The sequence below is a fragment of the Anser anser genome (assembly GCF_964211835.1).
Source record: "Anser anser genome assembly, chromosome: 2".
NCBI lineage: Eukaryota > Metazoa > Chordata > Aves > Anseriformes > Anatidae > Anser > Anser anser.
The window spans coordinates 51,731,866-51,748,082 of record NC_139721.1 but is presented as its reverse complement, the minus strand read 5'-3'; the positions used below and the strand labels follow the sequence as shown (position 1 = coordinate 51,748,082).

Below are 16,217 nucleotides of genomic sequence, written 5' to 3'. Positions count from 1 at the left end.
ATTATGTGACTCTGCAATTACTTCTGAATACATGTTTTTTCTATTTATACCTCTAAGTTTACCAGAGCTTGTATTCATAATCATTGTATACTTTTGCTAACTACTTTTATCTCAAAATGAAAGAAAAGGTAAAAAGCCAGTTTTTTTTTCCCCTTATACAGTTGGCATTACCCCGCATGGCTATGCTTCCAGGTTTGAAATCAGCTTTGTCGACAAGTTTGATGTAGCCTTTGGGAGGGAAGGCGAGACGATGAGTCTGGGCTGCACGGTTGTCATCAGTCCTGATATCAAGCGCTTCAAACCAGACATCGAATGGTACAGAAATGGTGAGATACATTTGTTGATGTAGATCTTTACTTCTTTCAGCATCTGCAAATGACATGATCTGGTCAACATTTTCTCGGCTTTCTAAGCAGTAATATTTCCTCTTTTTAATTCAAAGTTTTTCAAAATTTAGCATTGTGAACTGAAACCACAGTTAGAAAGCAGAGGAAGGGCTGTGAAAATGTCTTTTATCTTTCTTAAACAAATTTAAATACTAAAAGTTCTAACATCTCTGTGGTCCATCTACATAGCCCACATAGCTTTTCCTACATATTACTTTTTAAAAGTAATTACACCAAGCTGTAGTGCAACAGTTGACAAAAAGCTGTTCTTTTCTGAATGTAAACCTTGAAGACAAAACTGACATGAGAGAAGAATTAGCTGTAATTTATTATTGTCTTTGAAGATAGAAAATTGTACACTGGGAATAGTCTCTTGTATATTTCCAATCTATTTCAAACTATTCACTGCATTGTCAATGCATTCCTTTAATGTTTTTACCCAGTTCTTGTCATGAAATTCTCTAATTTCTAGGTGTTCTTATTACACCATCCAAATGGGTCCAGATGCACTGGACTGGGGAGAGAGCTTCATTAACACTGACTCATGCAAACAAGGAAGATGAAGGTCTTTACACTCTACGTGTGGTGATGGGAGAATACTACGAAGAGTACAGTGGTTATGTCTTTGTTCGAGGTAGGATATTGTTTTTTGAACCAAACTCATTGCAGAAATGAGGAAAATCTGCTGGCAAAATAAGTCTCTGTTTTAGGTGCTTTTGTCCAATAAAAAGATATATTTTTTATATATAATATAGTAATTTTTATATGAAATGAATTAAATCAAATTATGTTAATACTGTATATTAATATATCCTAACATTGTAGCTTCCAATTTTTATCTTTGGAAAAATTGAATCCTTTGGAAGAGCTGAATGCATACCTCAAACTTTGGTGTCATATGATAGAAAACTTCTAAACCACACTGGCATTCCAAGGAAGAAATTTAGGTTATTGATGTAAATTCCCAACTCTTTCTCAGTTTCAGCCTGTGAACAGTACCAAACATAAAACATAAAGACGAAAACTCTATAAAGCAACTTAAAAATGTATTTTTGTAACTAACTCATGCTAGCTAAACCACATCGTTTAGATCAAGATTTTTTTCTGCACCATTTGAGGGGTTCTCTCTAATGCACAATACAAAAAGAAAAAATATGATAGAAGGGAAACACAAAGATCTGCACCTGGGGAAGAATAACCTCACGCACCAGTACGTGCTGGGGGCTGACTGGCTGGAAAGCATCTTTGCAAAAAAGGCCATGAGGATCTAGGGGAACACAGGGTGAGGAGGAGCCAGCAACGTGTCCTTGTGGCAAAAGTTAGGGACATCCTGGTCTGCGTTAGGAAGAGGGTCACCAGCAGGTGGAGGGAGGTGAGCCTTCCTTTCTACTCAGCACAGGTGAGACACATCTGGAGTGCTGGCTCCAGTTCTGGGCTCCCCGGTGATTCTGTAATGTAAAGCAGCAAAGCTGACACCATAATTTAAACAAAGAATTAAAATGGTGTTTCTCTGGGTGTTATTTGCTTGTACCATTAAAAACTTCCTTGAATTTCTATTAGAGCAAATATTTCTTTAAGAAGAGCCATGACTATCAGGTTACTTGCTGAGTCTATATCTGTCCCAGCTGCTAAAAGCAGCTGAAGCATGTAATGCTAATTCAAAAGGCTCTGGAAATTTTTGGCTCTGAGAACATGCTTGGAGTGTCGCTGCTTTCCCAACTGTAGCAAAGCTGTGTGAGATAACAGTCTGCTCAAAAAATATAACTGAAGTAGATGTTTTCATCACCTGAAGAAAGAGTCTACTGAAAAGTGTGTCTGTGACCAAGCAGCAAGGAGAATCAGGACTTGTTTTTCTTGAGTTTTTTTAATTGGGCTGCCATATAAATAAATGATCTTGTTCCTGTTACATCTTCTAGCACTTCTAGCAAGGCAGCTGTTACCTGACAGTGAACCAGCTATCCCTTTCACAAGAGTATCTTACTAGCCGACTGGTGAGCTTGTCAAATTCAAATTAGATTAATTATATTCTACTTAAATGCTTCCCATGGTCCCCTTTGGCTAGCGTGTTCCTCACTGCTCCTCCTAATTTTTGGCCAGTTTACTCCAAACTCAGCTGTTTAAGCACAAGTAGCTGTCCTGTGTCACATGTAGAAATCCCTGTGTATTGCTGGAAGTGAGCGGGGTGCTCATCGGGCTCATAACATCAGCTCTGTAGACAGGCTTAGAGAGAAGGGGTTACTCTTCTGCCATGGCTACAGGTCAGCGTTTGTCAGCAAGCCGTCAAGGATGAAATCCTAGCCCCACTGAGGCTGATGAGCAATGCTGATTGTCCCGGCTATTTCCCAGTCTGTCTTGGAAAGAAACTGTGGTGTCTCATGTTCTGTCAAGCAGGAGATACGGGCAGTGAAACCTCTCATAGGCAGGTCATTGAAGATATCTTGTCTTTACCCTTAGTGTTGTTATTATTTTGCTGTGTTAAATGGATTGCTTACCCTGTACATTATAGTTTCAAAAACTGTATCTAGTTAGCTGTAGTTAGAGCCTGCACTCGGTAACTTTGGCACAGCTTCAAAGCTTCCATGTGATGCTACCATGTCTAAGAGGGAAGATACAGTGTAAAGTGATTTTTTTTTTTTTCTGAAGAATACCATTTTATTTAATGAAGCATATTAAATACTCTTGTAAGGCATTTTTTTTTCTGAAAGACAAAAGCATAAAAATGGGAAATGATGTACATTGTAATACAAAATCTTGTAATGCCCTGAAGCACCAAATATTTTAAAAAGTCTGGGTTTCAGATGGAATGCAAGAATAATATTTGTTAGCAAAACATTGTTTTTTTTTCAGGTATGTACAACTTTCTTGTCTTAAGTCAGGTCTTCTTTAGTAGTAGCTCACAACAGGGCCTGAAAAATGCTATATGTAATTGTACAAGCTGATGCTGTTCTGCAGAGAAACAATCTCTCTTCTCTGAAAGTCTTCTATATAATCTTCTTGCAAGGGTTATTTTTCCTTACAAGAAAATCGCTCCATCTCACAATTTGAACTCTGACTTTGTAAACAGTGTAATTCTCCAGTGCCCAGCACCGTGCATTGCTTTTTAAAGCTTTAGATAAAATTTGCCCAGAATCTGATGTTATTCAAGGCCCTTTGACACCAATAATTTCATATTTGTGATAAACGCTTGAAAGGAACAATATGCTCATCCTTATAAAGGTTATATTCCAAAACGTGTGATATAATTAAACTTCAAAATGTTTTGATACCTTTTCAGCTCATATCTAACCAAAACCAAACAACGAAGGACTATTTGTGAAGATAAGATATTTAATTCATTTTAAAAACAGAACAGTGTTCAGACTGGTATTTTCTTCAGCAGAGGTCTTTGTTCTGTGGCTGCATGTCCAGCACAGTAGTTTAACAAAGTTGATCATTTCAGAGGATGACCTCGTAAGAAAACAAAACAAAATAGAAACAAAGAAAAAAAAAAAAAACAACAAAGGATTTGAATAGAAGAGGTTTTGCCACACAGCTCTTACTGTGGGGTCAGACGAGATCTGGTAGAGGAGTTGGAGCTGTAGAAATATTTCCCCAGTCAGAGGTAGAGGTACGTGGCAGAAATCACAAAAGTGAAATGTGTTTCTTTTTAGACTGCAGTGTTGTGTATCCAGCAACTGAATCCTTTTGATTGAGCTATTGCCTGGCTGCAAGGCAAAATGTCAGCCTTATCTAAGTAAAATAAGAGGTAAATAGAGAGTCTGCCAAGCTTTCACTTCAGCTGTGTCTCTGGCAGCTACTTCATCAGAATTCATGATACTAATATTTATTTAAAATGCCTAGATCTGTTATATTTACATTATGCTGTAACATGCTAAGCATTTGTAAATGTTGCGAAAACCAAAACCTGGAAAGACACCACCAATATAAAAGCAAATGATTTTTGAAGCCAGTAGTATAACTTTTTGGCTGAGAAGGAACACAGTTTGGTCCTCAAAGATTAGATGTGAAAGAATGGTGGTTCACATTAGGAAATGTGTGTCTCCATCCTTGCAGATGCTGATGCTGAAATCCCAGGAGCCCCCGGCGCACCGCTGGATGTGCAGTGCTTAGATGCCAACAAAGATTATGTCATTGTTTCCTGGAAGCAGCCGGCTGTTGATGGAGGAAACCCCATCCTTGGATACTTCATTGACAGGTCAGCAAGCACATCAGTGTGGAAAACCGCTGTGCATTCTAACTCAAAAACCTAAAAGCACGTTTAAATGACTGAGATAAAGTGGTCATTGTTATTTTCATTCTTCATGCTGGCCAGAAAAAAAAATGACTTTTTGTCTTAGATTGGCCGGGCCTGATCTAACTTTCATGGAAATAATTATGCCCTGGTTTGTTTAAATACACAGAAATGATTCTGCAAGACACTGCTGAGCCCTCACTGATTCTTGTGAGGCTCGAAAGGCCTTGGGATTTTATAGCGTTTGTACCTCACAGGGTCAGCTCCTTCAAGATCAGAGCTCTCCCTCCTGTTTCCAAATAGTTTCCATGTTCCAGAAAGCAAAATATTATTTCAAAGGGAGTTGGATTTCTTTATGTGTTGTTGTTTTTCAAGCTCTCTTCTTCACAAGCAAATTGCATTTACATGTTTTTCAATTCAACAATAAGAATTGAAAATAATTTCTAAAAATATGAAAACTGAATACGTTACACAGTGACAGGATTCCAGAAGTTTTGGGTTTAAGAAATTCAGTCACTATTTTGAGACTTACAGTGAAGTTTTCAGAGCTGGTAATATTTGATTGAATTTCAGTAATAGAATACATCATTAGTGACACGGAGTTCCTGTTCAATTCAAAGCTATGTTACTGTTCTCCAGCGCATCACCATAAATCAACTGCCATGCTTTGGTATAAACTGCCTAGCAGCAAATGCCCATTTTCTGTCATGTTAACACATGGATACAAGCGTGGCCTGTGATGCATATTCCCCCACATGGCCAAGTTTACTTTCCATCTCGCAGTGTTGCCTTGTCATGCCCTTCAGCCCCGCAGACACAGCAGCGTGTCCTTTTGTGGGCCCTGTGGGGCAAGGCAGTCTCTTTATTTTTGCAATACCAAACACAGCTTCCTTTGGGTTGTTTGAACTGCACCACACATCCAGGTCCACCTAATGAAATTGGTATCTTTCTAGAATAAGATTCCAGAAGATGCGGTTGGATACTAATCTCAGGGCTGTTAGAAATGTTCCCCACTGCCCTTTGGCAAATTGCAAATTCTGCCTGTGGATCAGTTACAGCGAAAACGGTGTTGAAAGCACTCAGCTTTCACAGAGTCTTCACAGAGTCTTGCAGAGGAGAAATCCATTAAGGAGCATATATTTGCATGTCTTTAGTAGTATCTGATTGCAGGGAAGGTATTTAGCCAACCAGATATTCAGCCAGGCTAACCCTTGCAGCATGAGCAAGCCACCTAAAGCAGCAGGAACAGTCTGTGCTAAAGCTAAAACTAGGGCATCCTTCACGCTGAGCAGAAACCTGGACCACAAAACCACCCTGAGCAAGACGGTAACACTTGCCAGAAAACAGAAGTTTGCAGGTACTGAGAAATCTAGGTTTGCCTAGATTCACCTCATTCACCACATTCACCTCAGCAGGTATCTCAGCAGCAATAAAAAGCCTCTCCTGAGCTGCTGGTTCCTTTTCCTGCTGACCATGTGGCTGGATGCTGGGAAGCTACCTACAGTGGGTCCTGGTGTGATGGCTCCTGCTGGCTGCCTGAGCAGGGGTCGCTGCTCTCCCTGGTTCTCTTCTTTCTGCCAAAAAAAAAGTGTCTTGCCAGGTGTGAGGCTTAGCAGTGGGATGAGCACCACCCTGCTGGGTCTTGTCATTGCAACATTTGCAACCACAGCAGCATCCGAAGCAGGGCTTCAAATTCTTCAAATTTGAAGCTGGGTTTCTGACTTCAGTCATATTCACAGCTCTCTGTGCACTGGGTTGGTCACAGATGAAATCTGAACAGAGGCTTCCACGCACTATAAAGCCTGCTATTTTTCTGGCTGTACAGTAGGGCACCGTGCATGCAGGATGAGCTCTGCTCCTGGCAACTGCCAAGGCTACACGTATCTCATGTCCCTTCAAGTATGCTGAAGCTGACACTCCCCAAGCCTCCCAGAGCATACTTTGAAGGGTTGTTCGGTGGAGTGAGCTCTGTCCGTGTCCCCTCCCCAGTTCGGGAAAGACGGAGCACAGCTGCAGGGGATTTGGTGCATAACCAGGTGGCACTTCAGCCCTGACCCCTCCTGCAGCTGCTTTGGTGTCACCAGCAGACACCAGTGCTGGGGAAGCTGGCTTGCTTCAGGCAATGAACGTGAACTGATGGTCAAACTAAAGGTCCGGGTGCTTGGAGTCAGCGTTTTTCCCTTCCCAGCACTACTCTTTCCTGCTGTTTGTATGTTTCAGGTGTGAAGTTGGCACCACCCACTGGACCCAGTGCAATGAGACTCCTGTGAAATTCGCCCGTTTTCCTGTCACCGGTCTGATTGAGGGCCGCTCCTACATCTTCCGAGTCCGAGCGGTGAACAAAGCTGGCATTAGCCTACCATCCCGGGTGTCCGAGCCCGTGGCGGCCCTGGATCCTGCTGACAGAGCCAGGCTTAGAAGTAAGACACGCTTTTTGCCGCTTGCCTGAAAGACTTAAGAAATTGTATGAAAAATAATTTAAAAAAGAGTATGACTATTTATTCATAAGCCTTCAAAATCCCACTAGAGGGAGCAATGCAAAAACAAAATATTCTTTGGAGACAACTTTTGCCAAGAAGGATTCATCTCAGTGCTCTTTGCACAAAGCACTCCAACAGTTTGAATGGCTTTGCTGGCTACAGTGCTGCACTCTGGACTTGCAGAAAGCAGGGAAAAGGCACAGGAGAGTAAATTGCCAGAAGAGACTTGCTTTTGTTCCACCAGCAAAATAGCTGAGTGGATCCTGTGAATAGTCTCCCTCTGTGCCACAGGCAAGAGCAGCTGATTCTGTGCTCATGTGATGACCAAAGTCTTGCAATAACATCAGCAAAATATCAGGGCAGCCCAACAGGTTATTGATCCCGAGCTCTCTGCTTAACAGTGAACTTTTTTACAAGTTGAGGATATTTCTCCTGTAGCCTGGCGACGTCCTAGGCATAAAGGCCTTGGTGAGGAGTTTAACTAAGAGTTTGCTTCAAAATCCCCTTCTCTACCCACACCCCAAAACCACATGCCTGAAATCCAGGTATTTCTACTCATCTCTGAAGTTTTACTATTTAAAATGGCCAGGTTTGACACTACTAGGAAATACCATGGTCACACATGTGAAACCTGAAGTCTGGGAGGGCTTTTGCTTTTCACTGGGAAGAGTGGAAGCTGTCTCAGGAGAGGGAGTCTGATTTTGGTGGCCTGTTGCATCTCCTTTTCTCCCTCATGATCCACTTTTCTCCCCATCTGCTTCATCTCTACTCTCATTTCCAAAACAAATCAGCCAATGTAAGGTGAAGCACATGGAGGTGGAGAACAGCAACTGCAAAAATTATCTCTGAAAATGCATTGACCTGGCTGATAGCATTGAGCTACATAACTGTGATAATATGATAATGCAAAGGCACTGAGAGAGCCACCCAAAGCATATCAAGTTGGTGTGTGGAGTCAGGCTGAGCAATTTCTGTGTGCGACTGTGACCCTTGTTCTGAAAGCTGGAAATGTGAGGGAAAGTGGGTTAAAAAAAGATGAAGAACAGCCTTGCCTCTTGCTTTAATGAGTGAGCTTATAAACCAAATGAACGGAGTGTGGAAAATGAAGTTAATTCTCTAAAAACAATTAACTGAGTGAGCTAAATACCTCTGCTTGTCGCTTAAGTGACTTCAGAGAAATTTCAGCAAGGAATATATGCCTCTGTTGATTATTTTTTTCTTGATATATTGATTGCAGAACTACTTTAAACTAGGTTTGAGTATCCTTACATGAGTAACAGTCACAGCAGTCACCAAGAACTGAGCTCATGTGAATCTTGCAAATGTTAGTTTTGAACCACAAAGGACTCAGTTTGCTCAATATTTCAAAAGTTCCTGAAAGTTCTCATTTCCATCCTCTCTATGACATCTGTTTCAGGTCACCCTTCCGCTCCCTGGACAGGACAGATTATTGTCACTGAGGAAGAACCTGCAGGTAAACACAGCCCTTTTGCCTACAAAAATTTGGCTGAGTAATGAGGAAAACTTCCACTGAGTTCAGTGGACTTTGGCACACACCCAAAGTTCGTTGTTCTCAAGAGTCACTCAACCTTCAACAACTCCAGCTTTAGGTTTCGTTATTCAGGACTTAATAAATAAACATGTCTAACATTAAAACAAGGACATTTAAAACCAGTACGTAGATTACTTTAAATACTATGTTTTCTAAAACTATCAGGTGCCAAGATATGTTAATACCTGTCCTATACTTTAATCACAGCACCAATTCTGATACAAATATGAAGGAATTCATACTCATTTCCATTTCCTACTCTTCTTCCCTGTACTTCAGAGGGTGTTGTTCCTGGTCCACCTACAGACCTCCAAGTTATTGAAGCCACAAAGAACTATGTTGTGCTTAGTTGGAAACCTCCTGGACAGCGGGGCCATGAGGGTATCATGTACTTTGTGGAAAAGGTAAAATCAGAGAAAATCAGAGTCACGTTGTGGCAATCCACTTTAACATTTTCTTTGCCGGCTTTTCTGGAATTTTGTTTCCACTTTCAAACTCAGGCTAGAACCAGAAGTTCATTGACATAATTGTTGCTGTAGATTAAGATAAAGTAGGAGGAAAAGAAAGATGATAGTTATGAAAATGGATGTAGAATGTGTCACACACTGTAATAGCCTTTCATGAACTGTGTCATTGACTGGCCATAGGGTAGATAGGCTGGCAAACCCACTCTATAATGAGAAAGCAAGGTGCAAAATCAGAGCTGTATATACATCATTTGTATAAATGAAGCTTGTCTTGTGGGACAGACTGTTAACATTTTGGATGGAGGCATTCTGTGAGAGAGTTTCTGGGCATCAGCATTTTCTTCTCCAGCTGCCTTTTCATATTTATTGTCTGCATTAGCTTTCCATTTGCTTCACCAACTCAACAAAGGTGACAATTTTTCTTTTTCTAGAACAGAATCATTTTTAATTTCAATGTCCTGCTTTTCTGAGCTGTTTTTCACATGGCTGATAGCCTAGAAAGATCTTCACCACCACCATTTTACTAGTGTCTCATGGTTCCCACAAACTTTTTATCTGTACTTTTCCCTATCACTCTAGAGCTGTCATCATGGGAGATATAAATATCTTCCCATTATGTGTTTTTCATCTCTCTTATGAAATCTAGTCTAAATAAATGAGTTTCACTTAGCAACAGTCTCAGAGAGGATGAATATATGAATTTTGAGTTTCCATATAAGAAAGCTTTTTGATAACCTATTGCATGCTGAGTACTGCACATTGATGTCACGTATTGAGATAATATTCTCCTGAGAATTTGAAATCCCTCAGAAACAGGACCTGTTATTTGAAATTTTCTTTAACGTAAGGCAAAAGTTAATTGTTAATATTAGCAGTATAAGTGACCATGGTTTGTAGAGCTTCTAGCAGCAGAAATAAAAACAATTCACAAATAAAATGCACATGCTTTTTTTTATTTTTTTCCCCTGGAAAATGGAAGTCAGATTAATTAATTCTGATTAATTCTGGAAGTCACCCAAAAACATTCTCAGGAGTGGCACAATGGCATCTAAAAGCAATATGGTAATATTAGAGGTTTGTTCTCTGGATGATGTTGAATGACTACAGAACTTCTTTTGAGGGTGGTCTATAGGGTAAAATACAGAACTGAATACAGTTGATAGCAAGATCACTTCCTTGCTGTGGGGAAGTGTTTAGCTTTGATATATTAAAAACAGTAAGCTTGTAGGTGTGATTTCTGGAGTAGGTAGACATCTGGCAGATTCATAAGCTTTGAAATACACCTTATTCTGTGGAATGGCCGAAACCAGGAACATGACTCCTTGTTTTCCATGTCAGACGTGCATTTGATGGTCCATGTAGAAAGCCTTGTCAGGTTAGATTCTCATTGCTCAGAGAGTTTTGTTGCAAAAGTTGTTTCTGGGTTTGCAGTGCGTTGCTGGCACTGAGGAGTGGCAAAGGGTGAACACTGAGATCCCTGTGAAGTCTCCTCGCTTTGCAGTTTTTGATTTGGCTGAAGGCAAATCCTACTGCTTCCGGGTTCGCTGTTGCAATTCAGCTGGAATTGGTGAGCCTTCAGAAGCAACTGAAGCCACTGTGGTGGACGACAAACTTGGTAAGTGTGTGGTCATAAGTATTAAGTTACCTTCATGATATCTTTTCAGTTTATGATGTAATTGTTTTGCTTGAAGATAGCTGTCCAGCTGCTAAATCAAATATGAAGAGTAGTCAGTGATATATTCCCTTTAGTTAAGATAATTTTGGATTGGGTCATTGAACCTCTAACATATAGTCAAATGGCAGATAGAAACCAAGAGAATTAAGCTGCAAATAATAATGCCAAGAACTGTAAAGACTCAAACAATGGAAGAAAATGAAAACTTAAGAAAGGACAAAACCGTTCTGTTTTACTTAGAGTCTTTATTGAAAATAAGCCCAGATATTAGCAGAGTTTAACCTTTCTTGTTTGCCAAATCAAACAAAAGTGAAGAATTTAATACCTATATGGATGCAGAAACTATTTCTACTGGAAGAAAATCCCAGATGTTCACCACAGTAAAGCATTAGTAGCTTGTCTACTAGCTACGTAGTAGCTTTGTCTACATGAGCATTTTTTTTTTCAGAACAGCAATGCAGATTTGAGTCCCAGGTCATCTCTGTTTACTTCATACTGATTCAGCTCGCAGAACAGTTTGACACACATGAATTACAATTCATTAAGAAGAAGAGTAAAACAGCTCTCTTCAAAAACCACTTAAGATGCATTTTGCTATTTAATAGGGGCATTGGTTTCTGACTTCTGTGAGCTGTACAGAATCCTTCAAAGGGCACCTGACACTTTTTCCCTTTTAGAAAGCTCCAAATGATATCTCTGGTGCAGATGTTCAGCATAGAGAAATAACCCAAATTTAATCTGAAGGAAATGCCCTGAACTGTAGACAATGGAGATGTGAGGAACCTCATCACCAAAAGCTTGAACTTACTGATCCTGTCATGTTGTACCAGCTTACTTGCTTGAGATCACAGTGGATTTTAGGGGGGTTAAAAGAGTATTAGTTGCGCTAATACAGTCAAGAACTGAATGTCACCCTTATTTTTTTATTTGCTAAATTTGACTGGCTGGTTATTAATTTATTTCTGTTTCTCTCCCACAGATATCCCCAAGCCTCCTGGCCGTATTATGCCAACTAGGAATACAGACACCTCCGTTGTTGTCACTTGGACAGAACCCCCAGATGCCAAGGAGCTGGTTGGGTACTACATTGAGTCAAGTGTGGTTGGATCTGGTCGTTGGGAACCATGCAACAACAATCCAGTGAAAGGCACGAGGTAATGGATTTGAAAGCATGGAAATTGTGGTCACCAGTTTTTGTTTGTTTGTTTGTTGGTATTGATTGATTGATTGACTGCGTTTGTGTGATTCCCAGCCACCAAGAGAAACAGCTCACAAGTTCTAGCTATTGTACAACCTATCAGCTTGATGAGAAACAGTACAGTGAGGAATGAGTGAACTTACAAATATGGAAAACTAAACTGCATAATGTTTGGAAGCAAAGTCCTTCATTTAGAAGACTGCTGTAAACATTTATGGGACTGTATATCTAGCATGTCAGGAAGAAATGTGGATTATATCATGCTAACAATATTACTTTCTAACTACTCTTTCACTTGCAATTATCAAGATATTAATGAACACTCTTAAGCTGCGTGTGATAGTAAGATCTTAGAGGTCTTCTCCAACCTAAACGATTCTATGATTCTATGAATATTATGTGCTTTCATACAGTGTTTCATGCAAGTGTTGGTGAAGTTTTGTGCTATTTGCTTATTTCAGAATATAAAATGTGATTTTATTCACCTTAGAAATAAAAATGTTGTTTTGAATTACAGTATCTTGCTATGCAACTGCACTGTTTAAGTTTCTACCACTGCATTTATATTCTACACAATATAATTTATGATACAGACAGGCACAGGCTGTCTGTTAACTGTTGGTTTTCTGGCTGAGTCAATTTCAAAGCATTAGCTGTAGCTCATAGATTGCTTGCCACAGTACATTTTGACGTTTTGTTTTCTTCACAAATCCGAGTGAAAGCAAATGCTTTAGAAAAGTCTAGTAGAATGGGTAGTGAAAATTCTGTTCTGAAAGTTTTGATTCAGGTTTTATTTTTTTACCCATAGTAAAATTTTGATTTTTTGAATATATTTTATGTTTTCCACATTTTTATTGCTGCTGGACATCATTGCATGATGTCAGCATTGTAAGTGCAGAATATAAAATTATGAAGTAGGGCAAAATAAGAGGAATGTGAAGTAAAATACACTTAAAATACGTATTGAAAAATAAATGTATTTTTAGAGTAAAATGTTGAAACTTCCAAAACACATTTTTTTCCAAACTAAACATTTTCTGTCTTGGGACATATTTTTTTTCAGGGTGGGTGCCAGAGAAAAACATACATTTTTTTAATGCAATCATTATGTAATAAAGCAGAAAAACTATTCTAATACAAGAGTTTGTCTGACTTAGACTATAGAACCAAGAAAATGCAATAAAAATTTGGATACTTTTTTTAGCTCTTATACAATGCCCTATAATATCTGTGAATGGTAAAATTTTTCACTTCTGATTGGAAGTAAATGATGGGAACTTGTGCTACAGCTGTCTTTTGCTTATGTCATGAAGGTATCCCACATGCAAATATAAACTAGATCTTGTCTCTGAAGATTTTTGCATTGTTTCCATTAAGAAGTATGGGTTTTATACATCATCAAAGGTAAGATAGGTAAGATAGGTAGGCCCTTTGGTAACAGAAGAACTTGTATAGTCTTAGGTGGGCAAGAGTGTTGGTAAAAAGGGATATATCTAAAGATACATGAATTTAGACATTATCCTATTTGCATTAATGAGGTGCTTAGATACATTCTGCATTCTCTGACCTTCACAGAAGTCTCTGGGTTCATGTTTTATCCTCAATTTTCAGAAAGCAGAATAAATTTTACGGAAGAAATGCTTCCCCATTCCCATTGATTTTTTTATTTTCTTCATAATAATCTCTAAGTATTCCTTCATTGGTTTGTTTTAGATTCATTTGCCATGGGCTCACTAATGGCGAGAAGTACATTTTCAGAGTCAGAGCTGTTAATGCAGCTGGACTCAGTGAATTTTCCCAGGATTCAGAGCCTATAGAAGTGCAAGCAGCCATTGGTAAGTTATTTTCCATTACTCTCTTCGATGGTAAATATATATAATATATATATATCTCTTAAAAGTAAAGATGTTCTCAGCATTTATTTGTAACTAATTGTTTTGGTTTACATTGCTGTCCACAAATAATGCTTTCTCTATAGAGTCTATCTATTGCCTCACAATCACACTTTCACTGTTACTGCACTCTTGTAGACAGTTCACCTTCACCATTCAGCCTTCTCCAGGTGTTTCTTGTGAACCACTGTAGGAGATCACTGCCAAGTTCACTTCATAGTCATCCTGGAAAAAGGAATGTCATTCTGATCCTCTAATGCGGTATTTATCACCTCTAATGCACATCATCCCATATACAGGCAGCTCCTAAGAAACGTGTTTTCACACCTAAACCTAATAATAAATGTAGTATGCTTTTTGCAAACCTTCTATAACCCTGTGCGTTCTCCCTTTGTTAATGAATTATTTCTGTTTGCCACTGCCTGAACTAATCCATAAGGATTAATGAGATCATTGTACTAGAACAAATTGTGTGTCTGCAACATCCTCACTCTCATTTGTATTGAAATTGCATAACTCTCAGCCATAGAGCAGAGAGGTGTGGCCCCAGGCAATTTTGTGAGATCATGTTAAAAGGATCAAAATATGACTTGGAAGATCTAATACTAAAATAATTATAGCAGGTGAAGATTACCATTAACTTTTCATTTTTCTTCTGCTCTGAAAATTAGACATTATTAAGAGAACATAATTTGTGAGGATGTTGAGAGGTATTCTATGCATTTCAGATTTCTGTGAGTCTGTGCTTAGCTTTTTGTCCATAAAAACTGTGATTTGTCATATTTTGGCTGTATTGTTTACTGTTTGCATTTCTTCACTCTGTTGAGTAAATTAAGAAAAAATAATGTACTCTAATTAAAAATGTCTTTGCTGTTTTCTGGCAATTATAGGGGGAGGACTGCTTCATGGTGTGTGTCCTGAACTGAGTGGTAAAGCTGGCGGACTAACAGACTGCACTACCAGCTGGGAAGGCATGCATGAGTCCTCCCAGCCTATATTTGACACAGATGCTTTGCTAAAATGCAATGCTAAATTTAATAGAGACCCGCTACCCAGTAGCTCTGACAAACTGGGCAGTACAGGAGACAATAACATGAGAGAAATGGTTAAGGACGCTGTCACATCTGCACCACAAAAAGTTGCTGCTAAGCAGGCAAGTAAGTCTCGACCCGGGGATCCTTTGACACTGGAAAAAGTGACAAAGAAGAAAGATGTAGGTGAGAGTTAATAAATAAATAGCTCTGGTACATCCACTTTGGATGGTTGCAACCTGTCCTCATCCACACCGCAAGTGAACGTTCTCTCCAGTGATGCATCTTCCAGCAGACCTATTAATTATGTGCTCAACTCTCTGCTAAGGTCATTATGCGTGTAATGTTATCAGAGACCGCTTCGCAAACTTAGGAGCTATTGAAAGTGAAACATATACACCCATTTACTAATTTAATAGCTTGCCTGAGTACATATTAATGTATCCAATATTCTATATCACATCCATAATTTGTTCTCTGTTAGGAGTCTTCTTACCCAGTCTCTGGGTTATGTGTGTTTGAAGGAAACAAAATCTGGTTATGATGGTAAGCATGAAAATCTATGTTGTGTTAAGATACATGAAGATCCTTTGTGGATTTATGCCTAAGCTACAGCTTATCCTCTGAGATGCAGTGCTAATGAACGTTGTGTTGTATCTCTGACTAATGGTAATACATAATGAGGGATACCTATTAAGTCGAAGACACATGGACAAAATCACATTTTATGTTGTCAACACCTAAACACCCATCATGCCTAAGAAATATGGAGCTTGAATTTCATTTAAGTCCTGGTACCTGGCCAGTGAACTAATTTAGTTCACCTCCCATGCCATGGGAGATTTATGAAGTGAGATCCAAAAAGCTTGTAGCCAACAAACTACAGGCACCTGGGGCTAGCTGACTCCATGATAAAACACCAAAGACAAAGGGAAACGTATGTGATGAAGGATTTCCATCAAAATTAGAACCTGAAGGTCACAAACTGCTCTTAACTGGTACATGATATACTGAGTGTGGGCAAATATTACCCCAATAGATATAGAGAAAGCATTATAAGAAAATGGGTTGGGATGAAGTTAATGATTTCTGTATTGTTAAAAAGTGTTAAAAAAAAAGGAGGATAATGCTGCAAATTTTCTAAAGTAAGTTCCAGTAACAGACATGTTCCATTTCCGGTCAGTCTATGGTGCCTGTGATCATGCTTCCTTCCATTAAGGTAAGATGATGTGAAGGGTGCAATGATAAAATCTGCACAGTGTGTAAATTTAATAATAAAAATAAAATATAGATAAGCTATATTCT

At 39.1% G+C, this 16,217-nt stretch overlaps 1 protein-coding gene and 1 long non-coding RNA gene across 6 annotated transcripts in view; one reads left to right on the top strand and one right to left on the bottom strand.

Annotated features, from left to right (window-relative positions):
* The window catches only part of MYOM1 (myomesin 1), an 80,602-nt gene that overhangs the window by 26,274 nt on the left and 38,111 nt on the right, over nucleotides 1-16,217 (top strand). For 2 of the 4 annotated variants that reach the window (XR_014578836.1, XM_083821882.1), the window contains exons 9-18: nucleotides 162-326; nucleotides 859-1,020; nucleotides 4,440-4,581; nucleotides 6,838-7,037; nucleotides 8,515-8,571; nucleotides 8,929-9,053; nucleotides 10,548-10,731; nucleotides 11,771-11,945; nucleotides 13,703-13,824; nucleotides 14,772-15,098. Coding sequence is in view for 2 of the 4 variants with exons in the window: in XM_083821882.1 (XP_083678008.1) it covers nucleotides 162-326; nucleotides 859-1,020; nucleotides 4,440-4,581; nucleotides 6,838-7,037; nucleotides 8,515-8,571; nucleotides 8,929-9,053; nucleotides 10,548-10,731; nucleotides 11,771-11,945; nucleotides 13,703-13,824; nucleotides 14,772-15,098 (1,659 nt within the window). In the remaining 2 variants the exon portion in view is untranslated. The remainder of the gene's footprint in view (nucleotides 1-161; nucleotides 327-858; nucleotides 1,021-4,439; nucleotides 4,582-6,837; nucleotides 7,038-8,514; nucleotides 8,572-8,928; nucleotides 9,054-10,547; nucleotides 10,732-11,770; nucleotides 11,946-13,702; nucleotides 13,825-14,771; nucleotides 15,099-16,217) is intronic. The other 2 variants (XR_014578837.1, XM_083821883.1) reach the window with 1 other exon arrangement.
* LOC310893238 lies at nucleotides 236-2,491 on the bottom strand. Of its 2 annotated transcripts, none has more exons than XR_014578838.1 (3): nucleotides 1,571-2,491; nucleotides 1,267-1,372; nucleotides 236-369 (listed from the first exon to the last, which is right to left on the bottom strand). It is a non-coding gene; the product is annotated as an uncharacterized lncRNA (long non-coding RNA). The 2 variants fall into 2 exon arrangements; XR_014578839.1 differs by having other exon boundaries at nucleotides 1,595-2,491.